The sequence below is a fragment of the Mustela putorius genome, unplaced genomic scaffold (genome assembly GCF_011764305.1).
Source record: "Mustela putorius furo isolate JIRA1106 unplaced genomic scaffold, ASM1176430v1.1 tig00000275_pilon_pilon_pilon, whole genome shotgun sequence".
In the NCBI taxonomy this organism is placed as follows: Eukaryota; Metazoa; Chordata; class Mammalia; order Carnivora; family Mustelidae; genus Mustela; species Mustela putorius.
In genome coordinates, this window is record NW_025421341.1 from 23357913 (window position 1) to 23382238 (window position 24326).

Here is a 24326-nt window from a genome sequence, read left to right on the forward strand (position 1 = left end):
AGCACTAGAAGGGTCTGGGAGGCTAGCGGGGAGGGCAGAGCATGGCAGGGGGCTTCCTGGGCAGGGGGCACTGTCTGTGGTCACTCAGGCTCTGACTGCTAACTCAGCAGCTGCTTCCTGTGCCTTCCCCACTTTCCCCTCTGGGATGCTGCCAGAAGTAGCCCTGACCCCAGGGGTCTTCTCTTCCTGGCTGGAGGAGCCGGCTTGGGGGAAGCCTAGCCGCAGCATCCCTAGCCGCAGCATCCCCCCACCCCCGCAAGTTACTTTAAAGAGAGGCTGGGGACCACCCCAGCAGGGTGCCAAGCATGGCCGGGGCTCCGGGTTGGTGGGCTCCATGCTGGGGTGACCAGTGCCTGATGAGGCCTGACCTGGCCTCGTAGACAGAGTGGGCACTGAGTCCCTGCTCCCCAGGGTAGCCACCCCTCCTCGGGATCCAGGCGGGGGCTGCGACTGGCAGGGCAGGCCTGACGCAGGGGAGGGGTGGCCTCTGGGCAACGTGTGGACCTGGGGCTCTAATCCCCAGCAGCTGCCGTTTCCCTCAGATCGATTCCCTTCTCACTTTTTTTTCAGCTGCTGGTTCCGCGGCTCGGATCGATGGAGCCGCCTCCCCCGCCCCTCCGAGCTTCCTCTCCCTGCTGCTCATTAGCGCCCCGATTAATCAGCGCCCCCCTTTCGTCTAGGGACAAGGGCTTCCTCTCCCCCCGTGAGGGCGCACGTTCTCACCTGGGCCCCCCAGAACACCAGCGGCTCACTGTGACCACCCCGCCCCAGGAGCACCAAGGCATTTCCTCCTGGGCTGCCAACAGGGGCCCCACCCCTGCCTGTGATAACAACCCACGTGCCTGCTTCCCCTCCGCAAACCCACAGCCACGCCAGGGCTCCCTCCACCCTACCGTGCCCTCCACCCTCCGCTTCTGCTTCTGGGATAGGACTCTCTCCGGGTCAAGCCCACACATTTCTCCCCCCTCCCAAATCCGCATCTGGGCTCTTCCCCTCTCTCCATTCCACACCCTCTCCTCCACCCGTCAGAACTCTTCTCTGCTCCCCGGCCCATTCACCCTCCCCTCCCCTCCCTGCCAGCCCGGCCTGGCAAGAGATTTGGGATGTTTGGATTAGCCCAGTGGCCAAAGATGTGCAAGTCAGCCAGGGCGTTCCTCTGACCCAGACCCACGAGTGACTGAGTTTGGGGGGATGGTAGGGGGTGGCCAGAGCCCCGGGGCAGGCAGGGGTATGGTGGGTATTGAAGTTGGGAGCAAAGCTCCAGGGAAGCCAAGAATCTCGGTGGAGTCACTGTTGCCCTTTTCTGTCTTGCCTGCTCTCCTCTGCCCTCCCCTCCCTCATTCAAACAAGTGGCTCTCCCAAGGAGTTTCTGGAAGCTGCTGTGAGTGGGGTAGTGGGGGCAGGTGGTAGCTGGGCGCTGGAGTCAGGAGTCCGGGAAGTGGGGGATGGAGTTGGCTGACCCTTCCCGGGGGCGTGGTCCCGAGAGAAGTGGCAGAATGAGGGAGGACTCTGGGTGCAGATGCCTCCCCTGGGTGGCCTGGCAGTGGGGCTGTCTGGGGACCCCATGAGTGCCTAGGCTGTAGCGAGAGTTTGGGGGGCAGCCCAATGAGATCTAGGGCAGGGGCTGGTGATCCTTGTCCTGGGCCAGTGGTGGGGGCTGCCCCCCGCCCCTGGCCTGCCTCCTGCAGCCAGTGGCGCCGGTGAAACGCTGTTGACATGTCCTGAATTATTAAGCATGGGGTGGGCTCCAGAGCACATGCTGAGCGGAGCGGCTGGGGCTGCGCGGTGTGGCGGAGCAGCGCTCACTCCCTCGCTCGCTCGCTCGCTCGCTCGCAGGGACACACGCAGGGGCTGACAGCTGTGCTGGTGCTGATAAGGGAAGCCACAAGGAGACGATCGAGGAGAGAGACAAGCAGCGGCAGAAGCAGCAGCAGCACAGGCAGCACCAGGGCTGCGGAGCTGCTGGGAGTGGGAGTGACTCCCCCACCTCAGGCCCCCACCCTGTCCCTGTCCTCCTCCCGCTTGCCCTGAGTTTAGAAGAGCAGCCGCTGCCACCACCGCCACTCCGGAGGGCACCGGGGGCTGCCAGCCAGGGAGGGACAGGGGCAGGGAGGCTCCGGCCAGTCCCAGCAGCCGGGGACAGATGCCGATCGAGATTGTGTGCAAAATCAAATTCGCAGAGGAGGATGCGAAACCCAAGGAGAAGGAGGCAGGGGATGAGCAAAGCCTCCTGGGGGCAGCACAGGGGGCAGCAGCCCCCCGGGACCTGGCCACCTTTGCCAGCACCAGCACTCTGCACGGGCTGGGCCGGGCCTGTGGCCCAGGCCCCCACGGACTACGCAGAAGCCTGTGGGCACTGGCCCTACTCACCTCACTGGCCGCTTTCCTGTACCAGGCTGCCGGCCTGGCGCGGGGCTACCTGACCCGGCCTCACCTGGTGGCCATGGATCCTGCCGCGCCAGCCCCAACAGCGGGCTTCCCGGCCGTCACCCTCTGTAACATCAACCGCTTCCGGCACTCGGCCCTCAGCGATGCCGACATCTTCCACCTGGCCAACCTGACGGGGCTGCCCCCCAAGGACCGGGATGGGCACCGTGCTGCCGGCCTCCGTTACCCGGAGCCCGACATGGTAGACATCCTCAACCGCACCGGCCACCAGCTTGCAGACATGCTCAAGAGCTGCAACTTCAGTGGGCATCACTGTTCCGCCAGCAACTTCTCCGTGGTAAGTCCTGCTGGCGGGCCGCCTGGCCTGGGGTGGCCAGAGCTGGCAGGGAGCAGGGGTGGGGGGCAGGGAGGGCCCTGGGGTATCCTCACTGGGGCTTCCCTTCCTTCCACCACCAGCAGCTGGCCTCATGTCTTCCCCAAGCCCGGTGTTTCCCTCTGGCTTCCAGGGCCACGAAGCAGGGGACGCTCCTATGGGCTTACCCTGGTGCTGCTGCTGCTCCTCTCCTCCACTCTGCTGCTGCTGCAGTGCCCAGGTCTGGGGGCCGGGGGTGGGGGGCGGGGTGGTGCCTGGAGTGGACCCAGGAGCCCGGAAACCAGGCAGCTTGCGGGCGAGGGATGCCCTGTGCCGAGGCTGGAGCAACTGACCCCCACTTGTCTGTTGTTCCCTTTTGCTTCTGTGGCAACTGGATTCTTCTCCCCACTGGACGAGGGTGATGGGTAGAGGGTGTCTGGGGGGCTCCAGCAAGAGAGGGACTCAGGACTGCCTCCTGGGGAGCTGGCCCGACCGGCAGGCTGGAAGCAAAGATCTTGATCTTCCCGTACACTGGGTACCAGTGTCTCTTCTCGGTCTCTGTGTCTCTCATACACACCCCCTTTCACAGACTCTCTCACACATCCCTCTTTCATGCTGCCCCTCCAGCTTCTCCCGCTTTCCCTCCCTCCGTTTCCTGGGTCTTGCTGTTCCCTTGCCCGGCTCTGGCTCTTACACTGAGAATCACTCATTCACTCTTGTGTGCCTGGTTCACCCTCGCTGCAACCCAGCACACACACACACACACACACACACACGTGTGCGTGCGCGCACAGACACACACACACAGACACACACACACACACACACACACACACACAGCCCTGCTGCTGGGGACAGTTTCCTGCACTGCCTGTCTTGTACTCAGGGTCCGTGTCACGACACTCACGTGCACACCTGCACACCCACACACCAAGAGCTCATCTCCGTGCCCCCATCTCAGTGCTCACTTAGCTGAGGACGGGGCCACACAGTGGATGCCATCCCCCTCCTGATGCCCCCCCACCCCTCATCTATCTCAGTCCCTGCTCCCCGTGTGGGGACTGCTGGTGCCATCTCACATGGGTGTGAACACAGACACACACTCTCACTGGCATTGAAGTGTCCGCTCGGGCTGCCCTCCCATAGTCAGCTGTGAGCATTGGGGGTGTGTCTCACGTGCTGTCTGTGTGTCTGTCCACCAGTGCTCCATTCGCCCAGGATCACGGGGGTATCCCTCATCCCTGGTGCTTGTGCTGCCTGTCCCCAGTCCCCAGTTGGCTCCCAGCATTGTGTACATATACGTGGCAGCAACACGGTACCCACTCCAGCCAACCTCTAGTGGCCCGCCCCACAGATGGGAGCCAGAGTGGGGGGCTCACCTTCCTCCTGCCCAGCGGCCCCCTGCCCAGGTTCCCATTCACTCACCACCTCAGCATCAGCGGGAAACATGCCCCTAGTAGGCCTCCTAAGGCTCCTTGTACCGCCACCCATTCCTCAGCCTCTGGGTGATCCTGCCATGGGATGTGGGGAGAGTTGGGTAGAAATGGAAGAAGGGACAGGAAGGAGGGACACTGCTGGGTCGGGGTGGGGGGGCCTGGGCTTTTGTGCGGATACACGCCCCTCTTCTAGGGAAAAAAAAAATCACTACTCCTAAGCTCAGGACTGCAGGAGTCCCCAAGGAGGAGGTGAGGTGTTGAGAGTGTGCATGTGGCCTTTGGGGTCCCTGGGCCCCTCTGTCTGACATCCTCACCCCTCAGAGTTGGGGGGGGGCAGGCAGAGCCCAGTCTCAAGCAGGTGCTGTGGGGGCAGAAATCAATGGGAGCTTTGTGTCCCTAAGCAGGAGGTTGCATCTCAGCCCCTGGTTGGGGATAGAAAGGAAAGGGGAAGTGTGTCGAAACCTTAGTGGGAAGGAGGGGAGAAGAGAGGAGGGAGAGATGGGGAAGGGGGAAGTAAGGTAAGGGAAGCAGGGATTTCCTGCCCCGCTCTAGGAAAGGGAGAGGTTCCTGGTTATGGGAACAGGGTCTCTGGGAATCCAGAGGTGGGCGGATGAGAAGGATGGACGTCCCCACAGGCCTTTTCGTATGCTGGACTGCAGGAAGGAGGGTGAGGAGGGTGGGAGAAGTTTGTGGGTCTCAGCTCAGGGGTTGCAGCATATCCTAGAGGAGCAGAGGGACAAAGCAAGCACTGGGGGACAGGAATTCCCCTTTTGATCCTGCTTTCTGTGTCCCCCACCCAGTCTAGACCCCATACCCTTCTACCCACACCCCATCCCCCATTTGCTGAGTGTAACTCTCCCTTGGACCTGGCCTTCTGGAGTTGAGTCTGCTGCAAATACAGTGGGGTCTGAGATTATTGGCTGGGATGGCCAGCCATGACCCCTGGCCACAGGCAAGATGGGGGTGTATTGTGGGGCAAGAGAGGAAGACATAGGACCTCTACAGAGGACAGGAGGTCCACAACAGACCCTGTGGTGAGAAAAATGGAGCTCAGACTGGGGATCAATGGTAGGGAGATGGGTATGGGGACCAGGTGTCGAGGATCCTGCCCAGAGCACGGGTAGCTGAGATGGTCAGTGACAGTGACAGGCTTTGAGTAAGGGGCTGCAATGTGTTTTCTGTTGCTTTCCCTGTTTCCTCCTTCCCACTCCCCACTCTGCTGTGACCTTTCCTCCGGAATCCAAGTTAATAAATGTCACATTTTCCAGCCTATTTTTACTCCGGGTAACGTGCCCTCCCCCAGTCCCCTAAGCTACTGCTCCCGGCTTCTCTTACCACTGCAATTGCTTTCACCCCCACGCTCCCTGGTACCCCCTCACTGACTTCCAGTCACTCACCCAGTCAACATGGAGCACTGCGTGCCCACTCCGTGCCTGCTAGGTGGCGTGGGGGGAAAGCAAAGAAGGGAAGCCCCGGCCCCAGTCCCTGTCCTCAAGCAGCCTACACTCTCCAGATGGAGCAGAGACAGGGATGCTCAGAAGCTTAACCAACCATGCAAGAGTTAACCAGCCATGCAGGCGGTGCATGAGGTGCCAGGATTAATTGCCAAAAGAGGGACATGAAGAGTAAGAGCCTGAGTTCAGAGAGGTGGGGGGTGGGGCTCTCTGGGCTGAAGAGGACTAGAAAGGTTCAAGGCAGGAGGCAGGTCTGGGAGGTATGGAGAGAAGGGCAGAGAGTGGGGAAAAGCTCTAGGCTTCACCCATGCTCCCCTCCACCTAGTTCACCGTGTCCCTTCTCCTCCTCCCCTCCCCCTCCTTACTCAGGCTCATCCCCACCCACCCACACCCACCTAGCCTCCTGCTCTCACCACCTATATGTTCTCTCCCTTCCTCCCGATTCCCACCACCATCTGCTCCCCCCCACCCTGGTGCTCCAAGCCCTATCCATACTTTTCCCATTGCGGCTTGCTCTCAGCCTGCCCACTTACTAGAAGGCAGAAATCACTCTTTTTCCCTAGGCTTCATTTCTTTAGCTGTAAAATGCAAGGGTGGCTCTAAAATTCAGCATCGCCTCTAAGCTGGGGAGTGTGGTGGGGCAGTCAAGTGTGCGGTTTCCCAAGCCAGACTGGCTGGATTCGAACTTCGGCTCTCCCCTTGAAGCAGTATGGCCTTGGAGAACTCAAAAAGCCTCCATGAGCTACAGTTTCTATATTCAATAAATACAATAGTAGGACCTAAAAAATTTGAACCCCCCCACCACTACTGCAGCCTTGCCAGCATTGCCCTGTGGCCCAGCCCTCCCAAATATTCCTGCATGTGCACACACGTGTGTGCACACACAGTCTCCAGATCAGTGCTCTCCCACCGGACATCTCGGGCATGGTGGAAGGGGTCCATATCTGCACTGTCCAGCAGGGTAGTCACAGGCCACACTGGCTGCGGGGCATCTGACAGGGGATCAGTGTGACAGGGAAAAGGAATGGTCAGTTCAAACAGTCGCATGTGGCTAGGACCAACCGTATGGGACAGCGTAGTTCTCGATGGTCCAAGGAATGAGGCTCAGACTACCTCAATGGGCAGGGCTAGGACTTCCAGCTGGGGTCCAAGGATGGGAGGCGGTGGCTGTGGGCTCTGGTTGGAAGTGCCACCATCTCCGATCTGGGCTGAGGTTAGGGTCTGTGTCTGGGGACATTGGGGTGTCTGGAAACACCACATGAGCAGACAGACCTTTCTTCCCAGGTGTGGGACATGACCTTGGTCTTTTCTCTTCCATTCTAGTGTCTGGAAAATGGAAGCATGGGGGACATGGAGAATCCTTGAGGAGGCAGAGGTAGAATCTGGCCCCTCTCTGCAGGCTTGTCAGGGGTCCAGGCAGTGCCTGGGCGGCAGATGACCAGGGACCCATGGGCCTCCATCCCCTCTTGGCTCCCAGACTTCCCTCCCCCTCCCAGCCCTCCCTCCCCACTCGCTGGTGACTGCCGTGACTATTAATCACTCGCCCTGTTCTCTTCCTCTCTACTAATCAGGCACAATTAGACAAGGCCTCTTCCAGCTGGGCAGTCCCCCTCCCTGCCCTCCTCCCTTCGCTCCCAGCCCCACCCAGCTGCCAGCCAGGACAGCTGAGACAGAGGGAGAAGCAAGCAGGGAGGCCCTCTAGCACTCCCTGCCCGCCCCCAGATCCTCGGCAGTCCCCTGCCGCCCATCCCAGCTGCCTCCTGAGCCGGTCCCCGTCCCTGGCGTGGTCAGAACAGTACTGATCATCTCTGTCCTGCCTCCTTGGTTGTGGGAGGGCTACCCCCAAGAACATGCCAACTCCAAACCTTTGTTCCTGGCCCCAGAGGGGCTGAGGGCTGCCCCTCATCCCCCCCTTGACTCAAGAAGGGATGGGCTTCCCGTCGGGGTTGGTCCGGGCAGGCAAGCTGACCTCTTATCCTCACCCTCTGTCCAGCTCTCTGTCCCCTCGGGCCCCGTACTCCCCTGAGGCATGAATGTTGAGAACATTTAGTTCAACATCTAGTTCAGGGTTGGTCCTGCCTTCGGGGAGCCAGGCAGGTCAGGTCGTGGAGGGCACACAGCCGGTTCGGTGGGGCCTGAACAAAACTGAAGATCACTTATCCCTGAGGGGTGCAGCTGCTCCTCAGCCCCAGCTAACCAGAGCCCTCGGTCAGGGATGGATGCCCAGGGGTTGTGTGTGTGTGTGTGTGTGTGTGTGTTGGGGGGGGGCATCCAGGGAAGCTCAAGTCTTGATAATTTTAATAAAAATGTTCCTGATTTAAAAAATACTCCAAGGGCTATCTACAGCTCCTGAATTTCAGAACCCAGTATGCTCTCCCCACCTCCTGCCTGGTGCCGGCTGCCACCCTCAGACCCTCCTGGAGGGGGCGCTCTCAGCCCTGCCGCTTCCCGTTGGCCAGTGGTGTGGGTGGCCGGGAGATCTGAGTGGTGTGGCCCGGCATCCAAGGGCAGGGGCTGTTACTGCTACAGAGGACTGGTCTGCAAGGGCAGCGGGGAGGGCCGTGAGGGATGTGCTCCACCCAGCCCCACTCAGCAGCCCTGTGGCCTCTTCATTAATCAGGAATCAGCCCCGAGCTGGGCTCATTATCAGCTCAGCTTCTTGTGGCACTGCCGGAAGATGCTGATTAGCATTTGAAGAAATGGCCCCTGTATCGCCCTCCTGTCCTCTCTCTTTCTCCCCTACCCGTGCTCCTTCCTAGACCCCCACCCCTACCCTTCTGCTTCCCCGGACCTGCTCCCTCTTGTGGCTGGCAGCAGGGCTGCCTCCGCAGGGCGGGCTTGTGGGGGCAGAAAGGATCTGGGATGGGAGGCGGGGAGGCAGGAGCATCCCAGAGAGCACTAGGGTTGGGGAGCTTCGAGACTGCTCGGGCTGAGGCCCCTGAGTCAGTGGGTCCCCCTGGACAGGAGAAAATGCGGGGTGGAGAGAGGGTGGCCCGGAAGAGATGGACAGGCACCCTGGAGGAGGGGATGAGGCTTCCTGGGGCTGGTGAGTTAGTGTTTCCCCGGCCTTCCAGGCAGAGGGGGTAGGGACGGCCAGAGCCGTGGACAGGAGACCGGAGGGTTAGGGTCTTGGAGCCAACCAGAGGAATGGGGGTGGGAAGGCAGGAGGAGAACAGAGACCCGGAGGGTGGAGACAAGGTTCAGAGTGCTGTGTTTCCAGAAAGAGGGTAGGGGGGTGGAGGAGGAGTGTCTGCACTTCTTCTCCTGGCTCCCAAGCAGGGGGCCGGCAGCGCCGGAAAGCCAACCTACCCCCCAAATGTTCACCATGCCCTTGGGACACCCGTTTGGTATTGGAGGGGGAGCAGTTTCAGAGTCAGGCATCGGCTGCAGCAGGCGAGGCAGCAGCGAGAGAGTTCAGAGAGGAGCCACGGGATGATTAAGGGGAAATGGAGGATTGATTTAGGAGGAAAGATTAAAGGAGCTAAATCCGTGGCGCTTGGCTCAGCGGTGACTAAGCGTGGACAGGATAATAGCTTACAAATGTGTGAAAGGTGTAAATACCAAGTGGGGGGAGGGGAGGCGGCTCGGCGGGCCAGGGGACCGGGGCGGGGGTTGGTCAGGCCCCTAGGGGGACTGGACACCCCTGGGCGACTGCGCATTAGGGCTGGCCCCTCTCCAGGGGTGGTGCGGGGGCGGAGGGCACGGGGTGTTGGGAAGCCCCAGGTTCCAAACAGGGGTTCCCCTTCTGGGGCACAGCTCCGCGAGTCTGGTGCTGACCTCCACGTCCAACTCCCGCCCCGCGTAGGATCTGAGGTCGCGGGTTCATATCCCATCAGCTTCAGTGGGTGCCCCTCGAGCCCAGGGCCTCTACGGCTGCTCCCGAAACCGCCAGCTGCCCCCGCAGAGCCGCCTCTTCGGGCCCCCGCCCCGCCGTCCGGGCTCGCGTCCCCTCGGCCCTCCCCCGGCGCGGCGGGCGGCGGGAGGCAGTGTCTCCCTCCGCGGTGGAAGCCTCTGGCGCTGCTGTGTGCGGAGGTCACTTTGCCGAGGAGCCGGGAGCCGGGGGAATGCAAATGAGGCAAACCCAGGGAGGAGAGCCGAGGCGCCCGGAGGAGACGGGAGGGAGGGCGCTCGGGCGCGGTGATGGATGCCTGCCCCGCGGGAGGGAGGAGGGAGCAGCAGGGAGCGCGCGGCGCTGGGTGCGGCCCCCCGGGTGCGGGTGGGCCGGGCCGGGCTGCCTGGGAGCGTGTGCGGGGGGGTGGGGGAGCACACCTACCAACCCACCGCTGCCCCCGCCACTGCCTGGGTCTTGGCCCGGGAACTCCCGCCCGGCAGTGGGTGTGTGCTCGCTCCACTGTGTCAACACAACTCTAACGAATAACTTTGCATCGAGGGGCGGCAATGTCAGGGAAGGGCTTCGTTACAAATTAAAAACATTCCCGTCTGGGAAAATGACTTTCTAGGGTTTAAGGCCTAAGTTGTCGCTACTTGGGAGCAGGTTTGCCTATTTACCTGCGTGCTGGAGGCCGCGCGCTCTCCTCTCCCGTGGAAACGCGACGCGCGCCTGGAATTCTCGCATTCTGCTGCGGGCCCCCAAGCTCTCCCCGCTCCTGGCCCGACCTCAGCCGGGAGTCACGCGGCCTAGGCCGTCCGCTACTTCTCTTCCACCACCGCTCACACATTTACATTTGAACAAACACTGCCCGGATTTCCTCCCGGGCAGGGAGCGGGAGCGCAACAACCTTGGGGAGGAAGTCGCTGGGCAAAGCCCCGGGGTGGCTGTGGGGGTGTGCTAGGGGAGGCGGCTAGGCCTCCTTGGCGGGGTGGGGAGGTGTGGGGGGTGTCGTTCTCCTCGTCTCCGCCGTGTGGCACGATCTGAAGCCCTTCATGTGGGGTTGAGTGGGCTTGCTCCGAGAAGATTGCCTCTCCAACTTAACTCCAGCTCTTGTCCTACTGTCAGAGGACTTGTACCGGTCCCCTCCGCGCCCCGCCCGCCGCCTCTCCCCATCACAGCAATAATCACAGCTAGTAATGATCTGCCTATACCTGCGGTTGTCTGGTCTGTCTTGTTCCCCACCGGTGTTCACCTGCCTCTTAGTGTAGGCGGCTCAATAAACACGTTTTGAATAAATGAATCCCTCTGCATTCAGACAGCAAAGGCCCTCAGGGCGGAGACCGTCTGTTTGGTTCTCTGAACCATCCCCAGCGCCACGCATGGTGCGACACAGTGCCCAGGCTCAGCCAATAGTGCTGGACACGTGGATGTTGTGTGAACACCTGCCATGTTCAGAGCACAGAGGTGTGTATCATCACACATGAGTAGGAGCTCAGCCTAGGGCTCCAGATGGCCTGGCACCTGCTGAGCTGTGGAAGGGGACCCTGCCAGGTCCCTTACCCTCTTTGGGCCTCTATTATCTTGTCTATAAAATGGGGATAAGTGACCTCTGTAGATGGTTTCTGTGGGGAGTAAAGAGCTAATTTATGTAAGGGCCATGCTTGGCATAGAGTAAGCCCTAAATAAATGTTAGCCGTTGCTATTATTTATGTAGATTATCTCTTTCCTTGGGATACCTCTGAAGGGTGCCTATTATTATTCCCATTTTACAGGTGAGAAATGGAGGATCAGAGAGGTTAAATGACTGAACCCGAAGGCCAAAGACAGTGAAGGCGCAGCCCAGATGTGAACCAGGGTGAACAACAGACCTGTTGACCTGAGTGCAGCTTCCCAGCTCGTAGGGGAGCCATATCTCAGCACTGGGGGAGAGGGGGTTTCCTGCTCTGACAGATTGCTGAGAGAGCCTTTACCAAGGCGCAGGGTGCCCTAAGAATGGGACCACTGGGAATCCAAGATCAATCAAAATGCTGCACCAATGTCGAGTATACATCAATATTAGAAAGAGAGAAAAGCTGCACCATTTGGCAAGAAGCTCCATTCACAAATTTCCACCCCACGCCACCGCCCATTGCCTTCCTTGAAGGCCCCACCACGCATCACTCTGAACTTATCTCTCATCCTCACGACTAACTTTAGGAGAAGAAATTACCACTTCCCTTTAACAGATGAGCAACCCTAGGCTCAGGGAGATTAAATCATGCACCCACTACCCAAGAGGGTTTGTCTGAGGCTGGTGGCAGAGCCAGGATTTGAACCCTGTTCTGTGGAACTTGAAAATCTGAGCTCCTTTCCCCAAGCTAAGAAGCTATGTTATGTGTGTCCATCGCCAGTACCACCTCCAGTGGTTTATCTCTGCCCCGGGTTATTGGTCTCCACCACACCATTCTTGCTGTTGCTGAGGCCTCAGGCAAGAATTTCTAGTCGCCCCCCCCCACCCCCGCCCAGAAAAGAATTTCTAGTCCCACTTGACAGATGGGTCCAGAGAGGCCAATCACTTTACTAGTCGAGGTTACACGGGCTGTCTGTGGCAGGGAGCTGAGGCTGGCACCAGGGCCTACTGACTCCCTGGGGGGGGGGGGTCAGAGAAGAGTGTTGGGGGAGAGGGACTGGACTCTGGCTCTGAATTTGCCCTGTCTTCCTCACAAATTCACAGAATCACATGTGTCTTTGGACTAGGCTTCTGTTTTGGCCTTTATAGGCCCAGTATAGACACTCCACGCATCTTGAGTTGGTGTTTTCTTCCTACCCCATGAGGATAGAGAAGCAAGAGGCTTTGAACTTGAACACGGGGACTGTTCAGGAGTAGTTCAACCTGCCGTGCTAGTAACCTTCGTCCAGGACCAGAGAAGAGGCACTGCCTTCGACAGCCTCCTGTGGACTCCAGAGTCCCGTAGGGTTAAGAGGAGTTCATTCCAGGGGGCTGCGAAAAGCCTGAGGCTGGACCACATCAGGGGAGGGCTAATGGAATGTGGGGGGGATGAAGCTACTGTGGAAAAGTCAGGGGCGAGATGCCAGGGCCTTCGCAGAGGCAGAGCACCCAGAAGGCAGTGGAGATAAAAGTCCAGGCCGCAGATTAGCTCCAGGATTAGCCCTGTCTCGGCTGCTCTAGGCTGCTCTGGGCTGCTTCTTATCTCCCCCACAGCTCTGAGCCCTGGCCCTGCTAATTGCCTGTTAACCCCGTGGGTTCCAGTGGGCTCCGTGGCTGCAGGGAGGATGAGGAATGGGGCGGGCGGGGGTGGGGCACATGCAAGCCAGCCAGCCAAGGAGAGCTTTCTGGGGAAATGGGCTGCGGATAGATGGACCCCCGAGGGGCTGAGAGGAGCCACTGCTCAGAGTGGGGAGCTCTGGATGGCTTTCTCCCAAGCTCTGATGTTGTCTGGGGCAGACCTGGAGGAGAGGGCAGAGAGAAGGAGGGAAGCACACCTGGGCAGGGGTTCCTGGCTCGACAGGGGCAGTATCAGGCAGAGGAAAAGTCTAGTAGGAAGACAAGAGACAGGGACTGGATTCAGGCTAAGGATAAAGAGGATGCAGATGCAGAAGTCAAGGGGACAGAGAGGATGGGGGTGGGGGGCAGCCAGGCCAATGGGAGAGGAAGACAGGCTAGGGTGACAAGCTGACAGAGGCCGGATGCATCATTTTTCAGATGCTGAGGACGGCCAGGAGAAGAGAGAAAGGCCTTGAAATACACACCAAGATCAGGGGACAGAGACTAGGGAGGCAAACCCAGGCCAGAGCCTAGGCCAAGAAAGGGTAAAGTGCTCTGAGAGGGACAGGCAGAGGGCTGGCCAGAAAAAGATCACGGAGGAGTTCAAGAGTCCATACGGAGCACAGACAGATTCCTATCCAGAAGCTGTTCAGCCTGGGTCCAGAAGGTGGACCTGGAAGCTAAGGCAGAGAGCGAGATTGGGGGAGGAAAGACCAAAGGAAGAGGTGGGGGTCTGAGATGGGGATGGGTGGGTCTTTTGGAGACAGACCCTCAGCACACAAAGGCACATGGTGGCCCAGCCCCTGTCGCTCTCTGTGGCTGGACCCTGGACTCTCCTGTCCACATAGCCTGCTCCTGGGCCAGTCCATGGGGAAGAGAGCAGCGGCCAGCCTAGAGGACCTCGAGGCAGAGCTGCCGTGCCGTCTCCATGGAAGAGGCCATGGGCTGTGCTGCCGCCAGAGTGCTGCCACTTAGGGGCTGGCGACTCCACCCGCCGCTGCCTGCCTGGCCCGGGGACCGTCTCCGGGGCAACGCTCTGCTCTGCCCAGCAGTCAGGCCTGACCTGGGCGGTGCAGGTGGCCCCGCCAATCTGGCCTGTCTGTTCCCTGCTGTGTATATCTTTCGGACCCAGAGCTCTTCCTCCCTAGGCCATGGCTGCTCTGCACCACCACCTCAAGGGTGGGGTGGGGGGCAGGAACCCCCCGCCCCCACAATGTCACTGTAGTCCAAATCTTCCTGGTCACCTCTGCCCTGCACGGGGCTGGGCTCCAGGTCACGCAGCATGCGTCTGTGCGAACATGTTGGGGGTATCAGGAAGGGAGGCTGCCCAGCCCCACCCAGGGTCAGGAGCCTGCCGGAACCATGGATTCCCAGAATACCTGCCCGGTGTTTATAAGCACTCACTCTGCTTGGGTGCTTTGGCGATGGGCTCAGCTGGGTTTGAATCTCTGTTGTCATTTACTTGCTGTCTGCTCTTAGCCAAGTAATTTTCCTTTTCTGAGCTTCCTCACCATTAAATGGAGGCAACAATCGCATGTTTTCTGGAAGGCTCAAAGGAGAAAATAAATAAAAAACACAATAGCACCTTTGGAAGGGCTCACCTGGCACTCCTTCCCTCCACCACATGCCTCCTTCTACAAGTTGTGCTGGGCTCTTTGCAAGCCAAGATGGTAAGCGCCCGCAGGGAGGCCATAGTCCCATGGGTTGGGCCAAGCTGTGGAGAGACCATGATGGTTCCTGGCGGTCAGGGAGAGTGGAGGTAGTACTCCCCAGGTGGGGTAGGTGGAGGTAGGCGGCAGCTCACTAACCCTGTCCCCCACAAAGCCCATGCCGTATTGAGCCTCTCAACTAGAGCACACACTCACAACTGGCTGCTTTGGCAAGGGATTCCAGCGTCTTCTTGGCCTTCAGTAGGAACAGGGTGGTGCTTTGAGATTTGAGGCTTATACTTATGTATTTGCCCCATATTGCAAATACATATGCAAATGCATTTGCAAGAATTCAGGAATCTTGCACCCTGAGATGGGGCTTCGGGGTTCTCCTCCCTCCAGTGACAGGTCAGAGCGCAGTTCTAAAGCAAAGTAGTCTTACTGGACTCTCACCTGTTCATTTAGGGCCTTTCTACTTGAAGTGTGGTCCATGGACCCACCCAGAGGTGGTTAGAAATGTGGAATCCCACACATTACTGAATCAGAATCTGTATTTTAGCAAGGTCCCCTGGTGCTTTGTGCACACATTAAAGTTTGAAAAGCAGTGATCTCGGAGACCTTTGGTAAATCAGCCCGCCTCTCTGAGCCTGCATTTCTTCAGCTGTGGGATCTGGGGTGCTTGTGAGGATCCCATGGGAAAGAGCATGTGAAGCCTTCTAGCTTTGGTGCCTGGGCACAGCAAATACTCGGGGACTTTGAGTGGTGCCTCCTCCTGCCCCAGCACAGAGTGGACAGGGTTGATCCAGACGGGGCCAAGGAAGGGAACCCAGAATCAGATGAGGGGGCAGAGCAGGAGGGGCAGAACAGAAGAGGAACTGAGAGGCAGCCGATCTGTAGAACAGAGTGAGGAAGGTGTACAGGAGTGGAGTGCAAGGAAAGGAGGAAGAGAGGAAAGGGGGGACAGATGGGTGTGGGGTCACACTCCTGCTGTTTTTCTGCTGGGCAGGGCTGAGAAGGAGCTGGGGCCTGGCTGGGCAGGAGGGCAGCTGCCAGCAATGGGTTCTAGGAACAGCTCAAGTCCTGTATCCAGATGAATTCCACCTCTCACACCAACTAGGTGACTACTAGTGTGACCTTGAGCAAGTCACATCACCTCTCTGAGTAGTCCTTTCCTGGTCTATAAGCAACAAGTTAATTACACCTATCCAGGGCACCTGGCTGGCTCAGTGGGTTAAAGCCTCTGCCTTTGACTCAAGTCATGATTTCAGGGTCCTGGGATTGAGCCCTGCATCTGGCTCTTTGTTCAGCAGGGAGCCTGCTTCCTCCTCTCTCTCTGCCTGCCTCTCTGCCTTGCCTACTTGTGATCTCTGTCTGTCAAATAAATAAATAAATCTTTAAAAAAAAAAAATTATACCTATCCACAATAGAGCTGCTGAGTTCCTGAAATGGGGTGGGGGTGGGTGTTGATGCTGCCATGTTTTGTAAATTGCATGGTGCTTGTTATGCACCCATTTTTGTTTGAGGACCAAGAGACAGGGTGTTTGGGTGACAGAAGAACAGTGTGAGAGGGGTGTGAGAGGAGAGCATCCACGGGGTAATTGATTAATCTAAGGGGCATGGGACACTTAACCCTGCTCCCCAGCAAGGATGCCCCAGGCCCCCAGTTCTCAGAGATCTTCCCTCCCGATGCCCCCAACCCAGCCCCTTTCTCTTCCATACCGTCTCTCTGAAGCTAGGCATTTAGGATATCTTTTCCCAACACCGCCCTTCCTTTTCTCCCAGCTTTCACCAGTGCGAAATGTTCCCAAGGAGAGGGGAGAGGGAGCGCGAGAGTGATTGAGTGCACTGACCCCTTGCCCCCAGGGAAGGTGCTGCCTGTGATGTGTTTGACCCAGGGGCTCGTCTCTGTGGGGTGAGCATTGCTGCGGGGAACTTGCCTCGCCTCTCCTTTGACCACGCCCCCCCCCCTCCCCGCCCCAGCTGCTCCCCAACGCTCCGTCGTGGTCAGGGCTGGCGGGGCCACAGCTTCCATCTCCGGGGCGCCAGCGCCATCTGGTGTCCATGCTGGGGGAACTCTCCGTACGGGGAAAGGGAGCTTTGTTGCGAGCGCCTAACTGCTTCTAAGCATCCCTTTGCTAGGCACTGGGCCAGGGCTGGGGACACCAGACAAGCTCATTGCTCCTGTGCGGCACAAACCTCAGTGGAGGGAGAGATGGACACTGGAAAAGGAGACAAACAGATACACAAGATCATCTCAGGTCTTGTTAAGGACTTAGCAAACCGATGAACACCTTGATGAATGGAGGGTGTCACTTAATACACAGTGTATGTGGTAATATGGGCATGGGTCTGAAGAGGGGACACGTAAGCAGAGTCTTTTAAGTCTCTTTTAAGACAGCTAAGCTGACCACGGGGCCAGATGGGAGACAGCGGTGAAAGGGGGTGGGGCACAAGACGGAAAGAAAGTGGTTGGATTCTAAATAGGTTCCAGAAGTAGAATCACCTGGGGTACATGCTGAATGGAATGCAGGGGTGAGGGAGAGGGAGAGGGAAGTGTCAGAGATTCTGATTTGAGAAATGGGATAGACGGTGGGGCCTTTAATTGGGGAGGGCACAGGGTTTGAGAAGATAGCAAGAGTTCTGTTATTGGTAGGTTATGCTGGAAAAGCCGCTTAATCATCTAAGAGAAGATGTCACTAGCAAAGATAGCACTTGGGGAAGAGGCTGGGCCGCAGAATGGTTGCTGTTGGACGGTGGTGTCCAGGCAGCTGTAGTGGCCCTTTCCCAGCACAGGGAACCTTGAGCTTCAGGAATTGTCTTAGCGCCTCCATTCATCTCCTCTCCTCCTCCCTCTCACCCACAGGTCTATACTCGCTACGGGAAGTGTTATACCTTCAACGCTGATCCACAGAATTCACTGCCCAGTCGGGCAGGGGGCATGGGCAGTGGCCTAGAGATCATGTTGGACATCCAGCAGGAGGAATACCTGCCCATCTGGAGAGAAACAAGTATGCAGGGAAAGGGACGGGGGCCACTTTGGGGGCACTCAGAGAGATGCCCTCTGGCTGGGATGGGTTTCCAAAGGTCCCCATCTCCACTGTGCAGATGAGACATCATTCGAGGCTGGCATCCGGGTGCAGATCCATAGCCAAGAGGAGCCCCCCTACATCCACCAGTTGGGCTTCGGTGTGTCCCCAGGCTTCCAGACCTTTGTGTCCTGCCAGGAACAGCGGGTGAGCACCTCCAGTTGGGCCCTGAGTTGGACGTCAGGCAGGGTCTTTGGGCACTGTGGGGATGCCCACTGGCCCTGCTCTCCAAAAGCTCACTGCCCACCAGCACCCCCCCCACCCCAAGGACTTTGTTGGAGCTGTGGGCAATGGAGGGCTAGGTGGGACTCTGAGGCATGACCCCATGTGCACCCCACCCCTGCAGCTGACCTATCTGCCCCAGCCCTGGGGCAACTGCCGGGCGGAGAACGGGCTCCGGGAGCCCGAGCTTCAGGGCTACTCAGCCTACAGTGTGTCTGCCTGCCGGCTGCGCTGTGAAAAGGAGGCCGTGCTTCAGCGCTGCCACTGCCGGATGGTGCACATGCCAGGTGGGCACCCACCCCTCCCGCCAGCCCTCCGGGCCACCCCACCCCGCCATGCTCCAGAACCTCCCTGGGTGGAATGCTGCTCCTGTGCACCAGCACGTGCACCGCAGCATGCATGCCTGCCTGTACTCCTGTGAGCGCATGCATGTATGTTGGAGATTTTTTAAAAAGATCTATTTATTTATTTGAAAGAGAAAGTGCGGGGAGGAGGGGCAGAGGGAGAGAGAGAAGCAGACTTCCTGCCGAGCATGGAGCTGTACAGAGGCTCGATCTCATGACCCTGAAATGAGGAGCTGAGCTGAAATCAAGAGTCTGTCTGTAACAGACTGTGCCCCTGTCTGGGATTTTACGTGTTTTCACATGTGTATCTGGGAATACACTCATGCGTGCTTGTGGCCGTGTTAATATGTATCTATGCATACATATGTTTATGGACAGGGTTGTGTGGGTGTGCTTGAACACACGCATACAGATGTGTGTGTGTATACATGTGCATGCAAGTGTGCATATGTTTGCATTTTAGGCATACACACACAGGCACGTAGAAGCTCATGCATGTTCAGGGATGTACAGACACACGTGTTTGTGTGTGCATGCACACAGGTGTGTGTCCACATTTGGGAATGTGCTGGGGGAGAGGGGGTGGAACCGTAGACTCCAGAAATAATCTTCTCTCCTTTCAGGCAATGAGACCATCTGCCCGCCGAATATCTACATCGAGTGTGCCGACCACACACTGGGTCCGTGCTGCCTTCTCCCTTCCCCTGCCTCTCCATCATCCTCCTCTTCATCTCTGTCCACTGTTCTCCTCTCTGCCTTGGCTCCCCTCCTCCTAGTCTCTCCCGGGATGGTTCTTCCCAGGGTTGAGCCTTATCCCGTACTTCTAGGGGTTCTGAGGACTTTGCAGGTGTGGATACTTGGGTAAGTGGAGGCAGCAGGGTGAGGGGGTGCAGAAAACCAGGACTGGGAGTGAAGGGCTGGGCTTTCTGTTGTGGCTCAGCCAATGAGCTCACCTTCTCTGGGAAAGCGAAAGGACTTCTCTCTGTGTCTGAGGAGAGATGCATGGCTAAGTATCAGTGTGGGTAAGGCAAACCGCATGGGTCCCTAGGTCTCACCTGGGCTGTGATTCTCTCATTTTCTCATCTGTCCATCCATTCCCTCTTCTGCAGACGTTCCCAGGCTGGTCTGGTGCTGGAGGTGAGAGTGGGAATGGAGCTTCCCGGCCTACAGGGCTGTGGACCAGCACAATGGCCCGGTGCTAGTCCTTGCAGACAGGAAACGCAGGGGTGCTACAGGGTCCCTGGGTGGGGCACGTAGCTCCACCTGGGAAGGCAGGAGGATCCTGGGAGGAAGTGATGGATTAGCTGAGACTTGAAGGGTGTGGAAAAGTCAGCCTGGTGAAAAGCGGAGGCATGATCTAGGCCCTGGGGACAGTTCTGTGCTAGACATCTGTGGCCAGAGAGAGAGCTGGAGAGAATGTGCTTGGGGAGGCACGGAAAGGTCAGCACTGCTGGAGGGCAGAGAACACATGAGTAGGCAGCAAGAGGGGAGGGGACTCTGGGAAGCCCACAGTGGCTCAAGGCAAGGCAAGAGCACCCTCTGAAGTTAGCCAGGTGCTGATCAGCCGCGGAGAATGGAAGGCATGAGTAAGAGCAGAAGCAGGGCAAGTGGTCAGGAGGGCATTGCAGTCCTCCGGATGGTGGGGCCGTGGGGAGTGGATGGGCAGTGGAACCACATGGAGACTCTCTGTCCCGTATCCCAACTGCATCACAGCCAGAGGGGCAGCGGAAGGACAGTTAATGAAGGGGCAGATGTGGAAGTAGGGACTTGGGAACCACAGTCATGGTGAAACTCCACAGAACTAGCAACATCGGGCAGCCTCAACTTGTTCAAGCCTAAGGGGGGGAAACGGGAGGAACACCACTGGGGCCCATAGATCTGTGGCTGTTCCAGAGGACAGGAGCTAGGACCACAAGAGTGGGGAGTGACCTCAGCTGACCCACAGCCTGGTGAAGACGAAGCCCTGGCATCTTTCCCCCGCTTCCCCTCTGCCCCTGCTGGGGTCTCTCCCCTTGGTTCAACCCAACCCAAAGCCAGAAGATGAGGGAGTCCAGTGGATGCATCAGGCAGAGAGCCCCGCCTCCTGGGCACAGAGAAAAGTGGAGGAGAGTGAAGAGTGAATCTGAAGAGGGGAACAGAAAATCCAGCATATTAAAAAAAGAAAGAAAGATTTATTTATTTATTTGAGGGAGAGAGAGAGCGTGAGAGACAGTGTGTGTGCTCCTGCACACAAGTGGGGGGAGGGGCAGAGGCGAAGAATCATCAAGCAGACTCCCTGCGGAGCACAGACCCCCCCGCCCCCAGACCCATGAGATCATGACCTGAGCTGAAACCAAGAGTCAGATGCTTAACTGACTGAACCACCAAGATGCCCCCAAGAAAATCCAGCATATTAAACACAGCATTCGTCTTTCTGCCCGTCTGTCCATCCACTCATCGGTCAGCATAAGTAAAAGCAGGCATAGAATTCCATTCATCCAGCATCCTCTCCAAGCCCCGTGTGTGTCTGAGGCCTCGTGTGACTGATTAGCTCTGATGGAAGGGCTGTGTCCTCCGTCTGAGTCATGAGGACTTCTTGGTCCCAGGGGGTTTGGTCCCAGAAGGATAAGCCTATAGGAGGGTGCTGGGGGTTTTTGCCTTCACCCGCTTTCTTAGGTAGTCTGAAGCTGGTCCAGGAAGGAGCCCCCAGAGAGTCTTCCCTAGGCAGTGCCAGGGTGGCCCGTAGAGGCCCTCCCTGTGGACGTGCCTTCTCCCGGCAGCTAGTGGGCCTCGGGGCCATGCGCCCTCCCCCACTGCAGCTGGTGCCTCTGTGTTGCAGACTCCTTGGGAGGGGGCTCCGAGGGCCCGTGTTTCTGCCCTACTCCCTGCAACCTGACTCGCTACGGGAAAGAAATCTCAATGGTCAGGATCCCCAACAGGGGCTCAGCCCGGTACCTGGCGAGGAAGTACAACCGCAATGAGACCTACATCCGGTATGTGTGCGCGTGCGTGTTGTGCATGCTTGCGCGCGTGCGTGCTGGAGGCACAGGCCCGGAGCGTGGTGCGCACTAGGAGTGGGCTGCGTCTTTCTTACTAAGGAGGCTTCTGCACGGATGCCTCTCACAGTCCTTTTCCTCTAATGAATCCCTACCCATCCTCCAAGTCACATCCTGTGTTCCCACTGCCAAGGAGGTCCCCTTATTTTTAAAATAAAGATTATTATTTATTTGAGAGAGAGTGTGTATGAGTATAGGGAAGGGGAGAGGGAGAGGGTGAAGCCAGCTCCAGGCTGAGCACAGAGCCTGACGTGGGGCTCCACTGCTGGACTCTGAGATCATGACCTGAGCCGAAGGCAGCCCTTAAACCGACTGAGCCACCCAGGCACCTCCAGGGAGGGCCCCCCCCCCCCCCGCCACTTTAAAAAAAAAAAAAGATTTTATTTATTTATTTGAGAGAGAGTGAGAGACCATGAGAGGGGAGGTCAGAGGGAGAAACAAGACTCCCCATGGAGCTGGGAGCCTGATGTGGGACTCCATCTCAGGACTCCAGGATCATGACCTGAGCTAAAGGTCATCTCTTAACCAACTGAGCCACCCAGGAAGGCCCTTCTTGATCCAAATGCCTTTCCTCTGAGCTCCTCAACAGCCTGTACACCTCTCTCTCTCTCTCTCTCTCTCGTTGCACCCACCCGTTGCTTTCCCACCCACTGTTGTGTCTTTCTCCCCCAGCAACCCGGGTGCCATTAAATGCACACTGAGGGAATGCTGCCCTAAGGGAGAGGGACCAGGTGGCCAGCCAGCAGAAGAGGACTCATTGAGCCTTGGGTCTGGTCCCCTGCAGCCAATCTGCAAATGCTGAGCATCCTATGGGTGCCCAGGTGCCACGGTGTGGGACCTGTGGAGACAGAGATGATTACACCACAAAGCTCCTGCCACAGTGTGTGTACCGCCACAGTGTACCTGTGTGTGGTACCGACTGTCAGGCCTCCCCTGAGATTACCAGGCGGGGCAGATGATGAAGCTGGGGAAGGCATGAGCCCGGCCTCTGAGGACACCGGGTGTGTGAGAGGAGACGGGGGAGGCCTCCCGACTCGAGAAGTGTGTGATCGTATAGAGATGAGCCTGAGCAGTAGGAAGGCTGTGTGGAGACAAGCAGATAAGAAAGCAAGCTGGCCAAGAAGGCACAGATCATGGGCAGTCTTGGAGGTCTGGAAAAAGAATTTGGGGGTGAACTGCCGGTCAATAGGGAGCCTGTGAAAGTTCCAGAGAGGTATTGCGAGGATGTGAAGTGAATGGTATTTGCTGCTTGACAGCAGAAGGCAGAAGGGACTTCTTCAGGCCCAGGAGTTTTATTTTGCTCTCCCGGGCTCCTGGCTAACCCTCAGAATATGAAGCAGACAAGGATCTAGGACAATCTCCCCTCACAGCCTTTGGGAGTCTGAGGGTGCCTCTCGCCGGCTTCTTGGGGTAGGGGACCTCGGATCAGGATCTGCTGGACCTGGAATGTCCCTGCCAGCCGCCTCCTCAGGAAGACAGCCCCACAGGGACACTCTGCCTCCTGTCTCCACAGGGAGAACTTCCTGGTCCTTGATGTCTTTTTTGAAGCCCTGACCTCCGAGGCCATGGAGCAGCGAGCAGCCTATGGCCTGTCAGCCCTTCTGGGTGAGATGCCGCCCTGACCCAGTTCTGGCGGGATGCAGGTGGGGATCGGCCTGGCCAGTGCTTCTGACCTGCTCTCATGCTCCTCAGGAGATCTCGGGGGACAGATGGGCCTCTTCATTGGGGCCAGCATCCTCACACTACTGGAGATCCTGGACTACATCTATGAGGCAAGAGATGGGGGGCCTGGTAGGGACCCCCCCAGAGGGGGTATGGAGGGTGGGAGGAGGGGCTATGGAAGAAGCAAGGGGGCAGTACAGGCTTCCTGGTGCAGCTAGCCTGGCCATGAAGCCAAGCTTGGGGTTTTCGGCTAGGGTCTCCTGACCAGCTGGAAGGCAGGTGTGAGGGTGCTGAGGAGTTAGGAGAAAGGGATGGGCGGGGAGGATTAGGGAGTCCTCCTGGGGGTTTGCTGGGGCAGCAAATCCTACAAAGTGGGCCTCGGTAAGGCCTGCCCTTCTCCTCTACCAAGTTTCCTGAGCCCACTGCTGTCCCCCCACCCTGAACCCCAAGGTGTCCTGGGACCGACTGAAGCGGGTGTGGCGTCGTCCCAAGACCCCCCTGCGGACCTCCACCGGGGGCATCTCCACCCTGGGGCTGCAGGAGCTGAAGGAGCAGGTGAGGGTGAGCTCTGCTGAGCGCAGCCAGGGCTCTCTCCTAGGACTGAAGGCCTCGGCCACTTCTGACCTAGCCTGTCAGAGCTCGGCTGTAGCCCCTGCCCCAGGGCGTAAGGAAAGGCTGGCTGTGCGGGGCCCAGGGGTCTGGCTCGCATTCTCCATGTCTCATTCCCTCTTCACTTTGCAGAGTCCATGCCCAAGTCGGGGCCGTGCTGAAGGTGGGGGAGCCAGCGGCCTGCTCCCCAACCACCACCACCCTCCTGGCCCCCGAGGAGGCCTCTTTGAAGACTTTGCTTGCTAGGACAGTGCTGTCTAAAAAGACCCAGGGGTCTGGGAACCCTTCCAGGATCCCCAACAGTCTCCTCCCTCCTGGGACACAAGGCCTGGGGGCAGCCCAAGGGACGGGGGAGAGGGCAGAGGGCGGTCCTCACTGGGAGGGTGGGGATTCAGTTCAGGCTCTCACCAGCTCTGGCGCCAATTGCTGTGCACAAGGGTCTTTCCTGTCCACCCCCGCAACCCTCAGGCTGGTGCCCAGGGAGGGCTGGAGGGGAGGGAAGGAAGGGAGTGAGGGAGGTGGAGGAAGGGGCCCACCCTAGCAGGGGTGGAACCCCCTGTACATTTGTATATATTTAGGGAGGACAGGGTGGGGGTGGGGGAACAGATGTAGAAAGTGGGTGGGCCTATGGGGGTGGGTGATTCAGGGACAGCCAGAGTCCCAGCCCTAGAATGTCAGCAGGAGAAGGAGAACCCCGGGGACTCAGGAGTGCTGGACTGGTCCTACTTCCTTTCCCTCTTCAGGCCCAGCTCCCCTTTTGGCAGGGGGACTGGGAGGCCCAGCAGGCCTGGCCCAGCTCCCAATTCCCCCTGCCCCAACCCCACCTTCAGAGTGTCCTCCACAGGGAGCAGGCCACCCATTAGACCTTGGCTGAGCTTGGGGGTGGGGAAGGGAGCCTTCTCGATGGGCCTCTCTGCCTCTGGTCTGGTTTTATAAAGCGCTGATGAAACTGAGAATAAAGAGGCATAAAGAATTCTCTGTGTGCCTGTGTG

General features: G+C 58.4%; 1 protein-coding gene across 1 annotated transcript; it reads left to right on the forward strand.

The window, feature by feature from the left end:
- The first annotated feature begins 1803 nt into the window (after positions 1 to 1803).
- ASIC4 (acid sensing ion channel subunit family member 4) lies at positions 1804 to 24299 on the forward strand. Its single transcript, XM_013061570.2, has 10 exons — positions 1804 to 2725; positions 17240 to 17384; positions 17482 to 17609; positions 17809 to 17971; positions 18652 to 18708; positions 20847 to 21000; positions 22577 to 22668; positions 22756 to 22835; positions 23176 to 23280; positions 23467 to 24299. The coding sequence occupies exons 1-10, from the start codon at positions 2144 to 2146 to the stop codon at positions 23578 to 23580; spliced, it is 1620 nt and encodes a 539-aa protein (XP_012917024.2). The 5' UTR covers positions 1804 to 2143; the 3' UTR covers positions 23581 to 24299.
- Positions 24300 to 24326: the final 27 nt, after the last annotated feature.

Coding starts and splice junctions, on each gene's coding strand:
- ASIC4 (XM_013061570.2), top strand. CDS start 2,144: ATGCCGATCGAGATTGTGTGCAAAATCAAATTCGCAGAGGAGGATGCG. Junction 2,726..17,239: donor CCGCCAGCAACTTCTCCGTG/GTAAGTCCTGCT, acceptor TCTCACCCACAG/GTCTATACTCGCTACGGGAA. Junction 17,610..17,808: donor TGTCCTGCCAGGAACAGCGG/GTGAGCACCTCC, acceptor CCACCCCTGCAG/CTGACCTATCTGCCCCAGCC.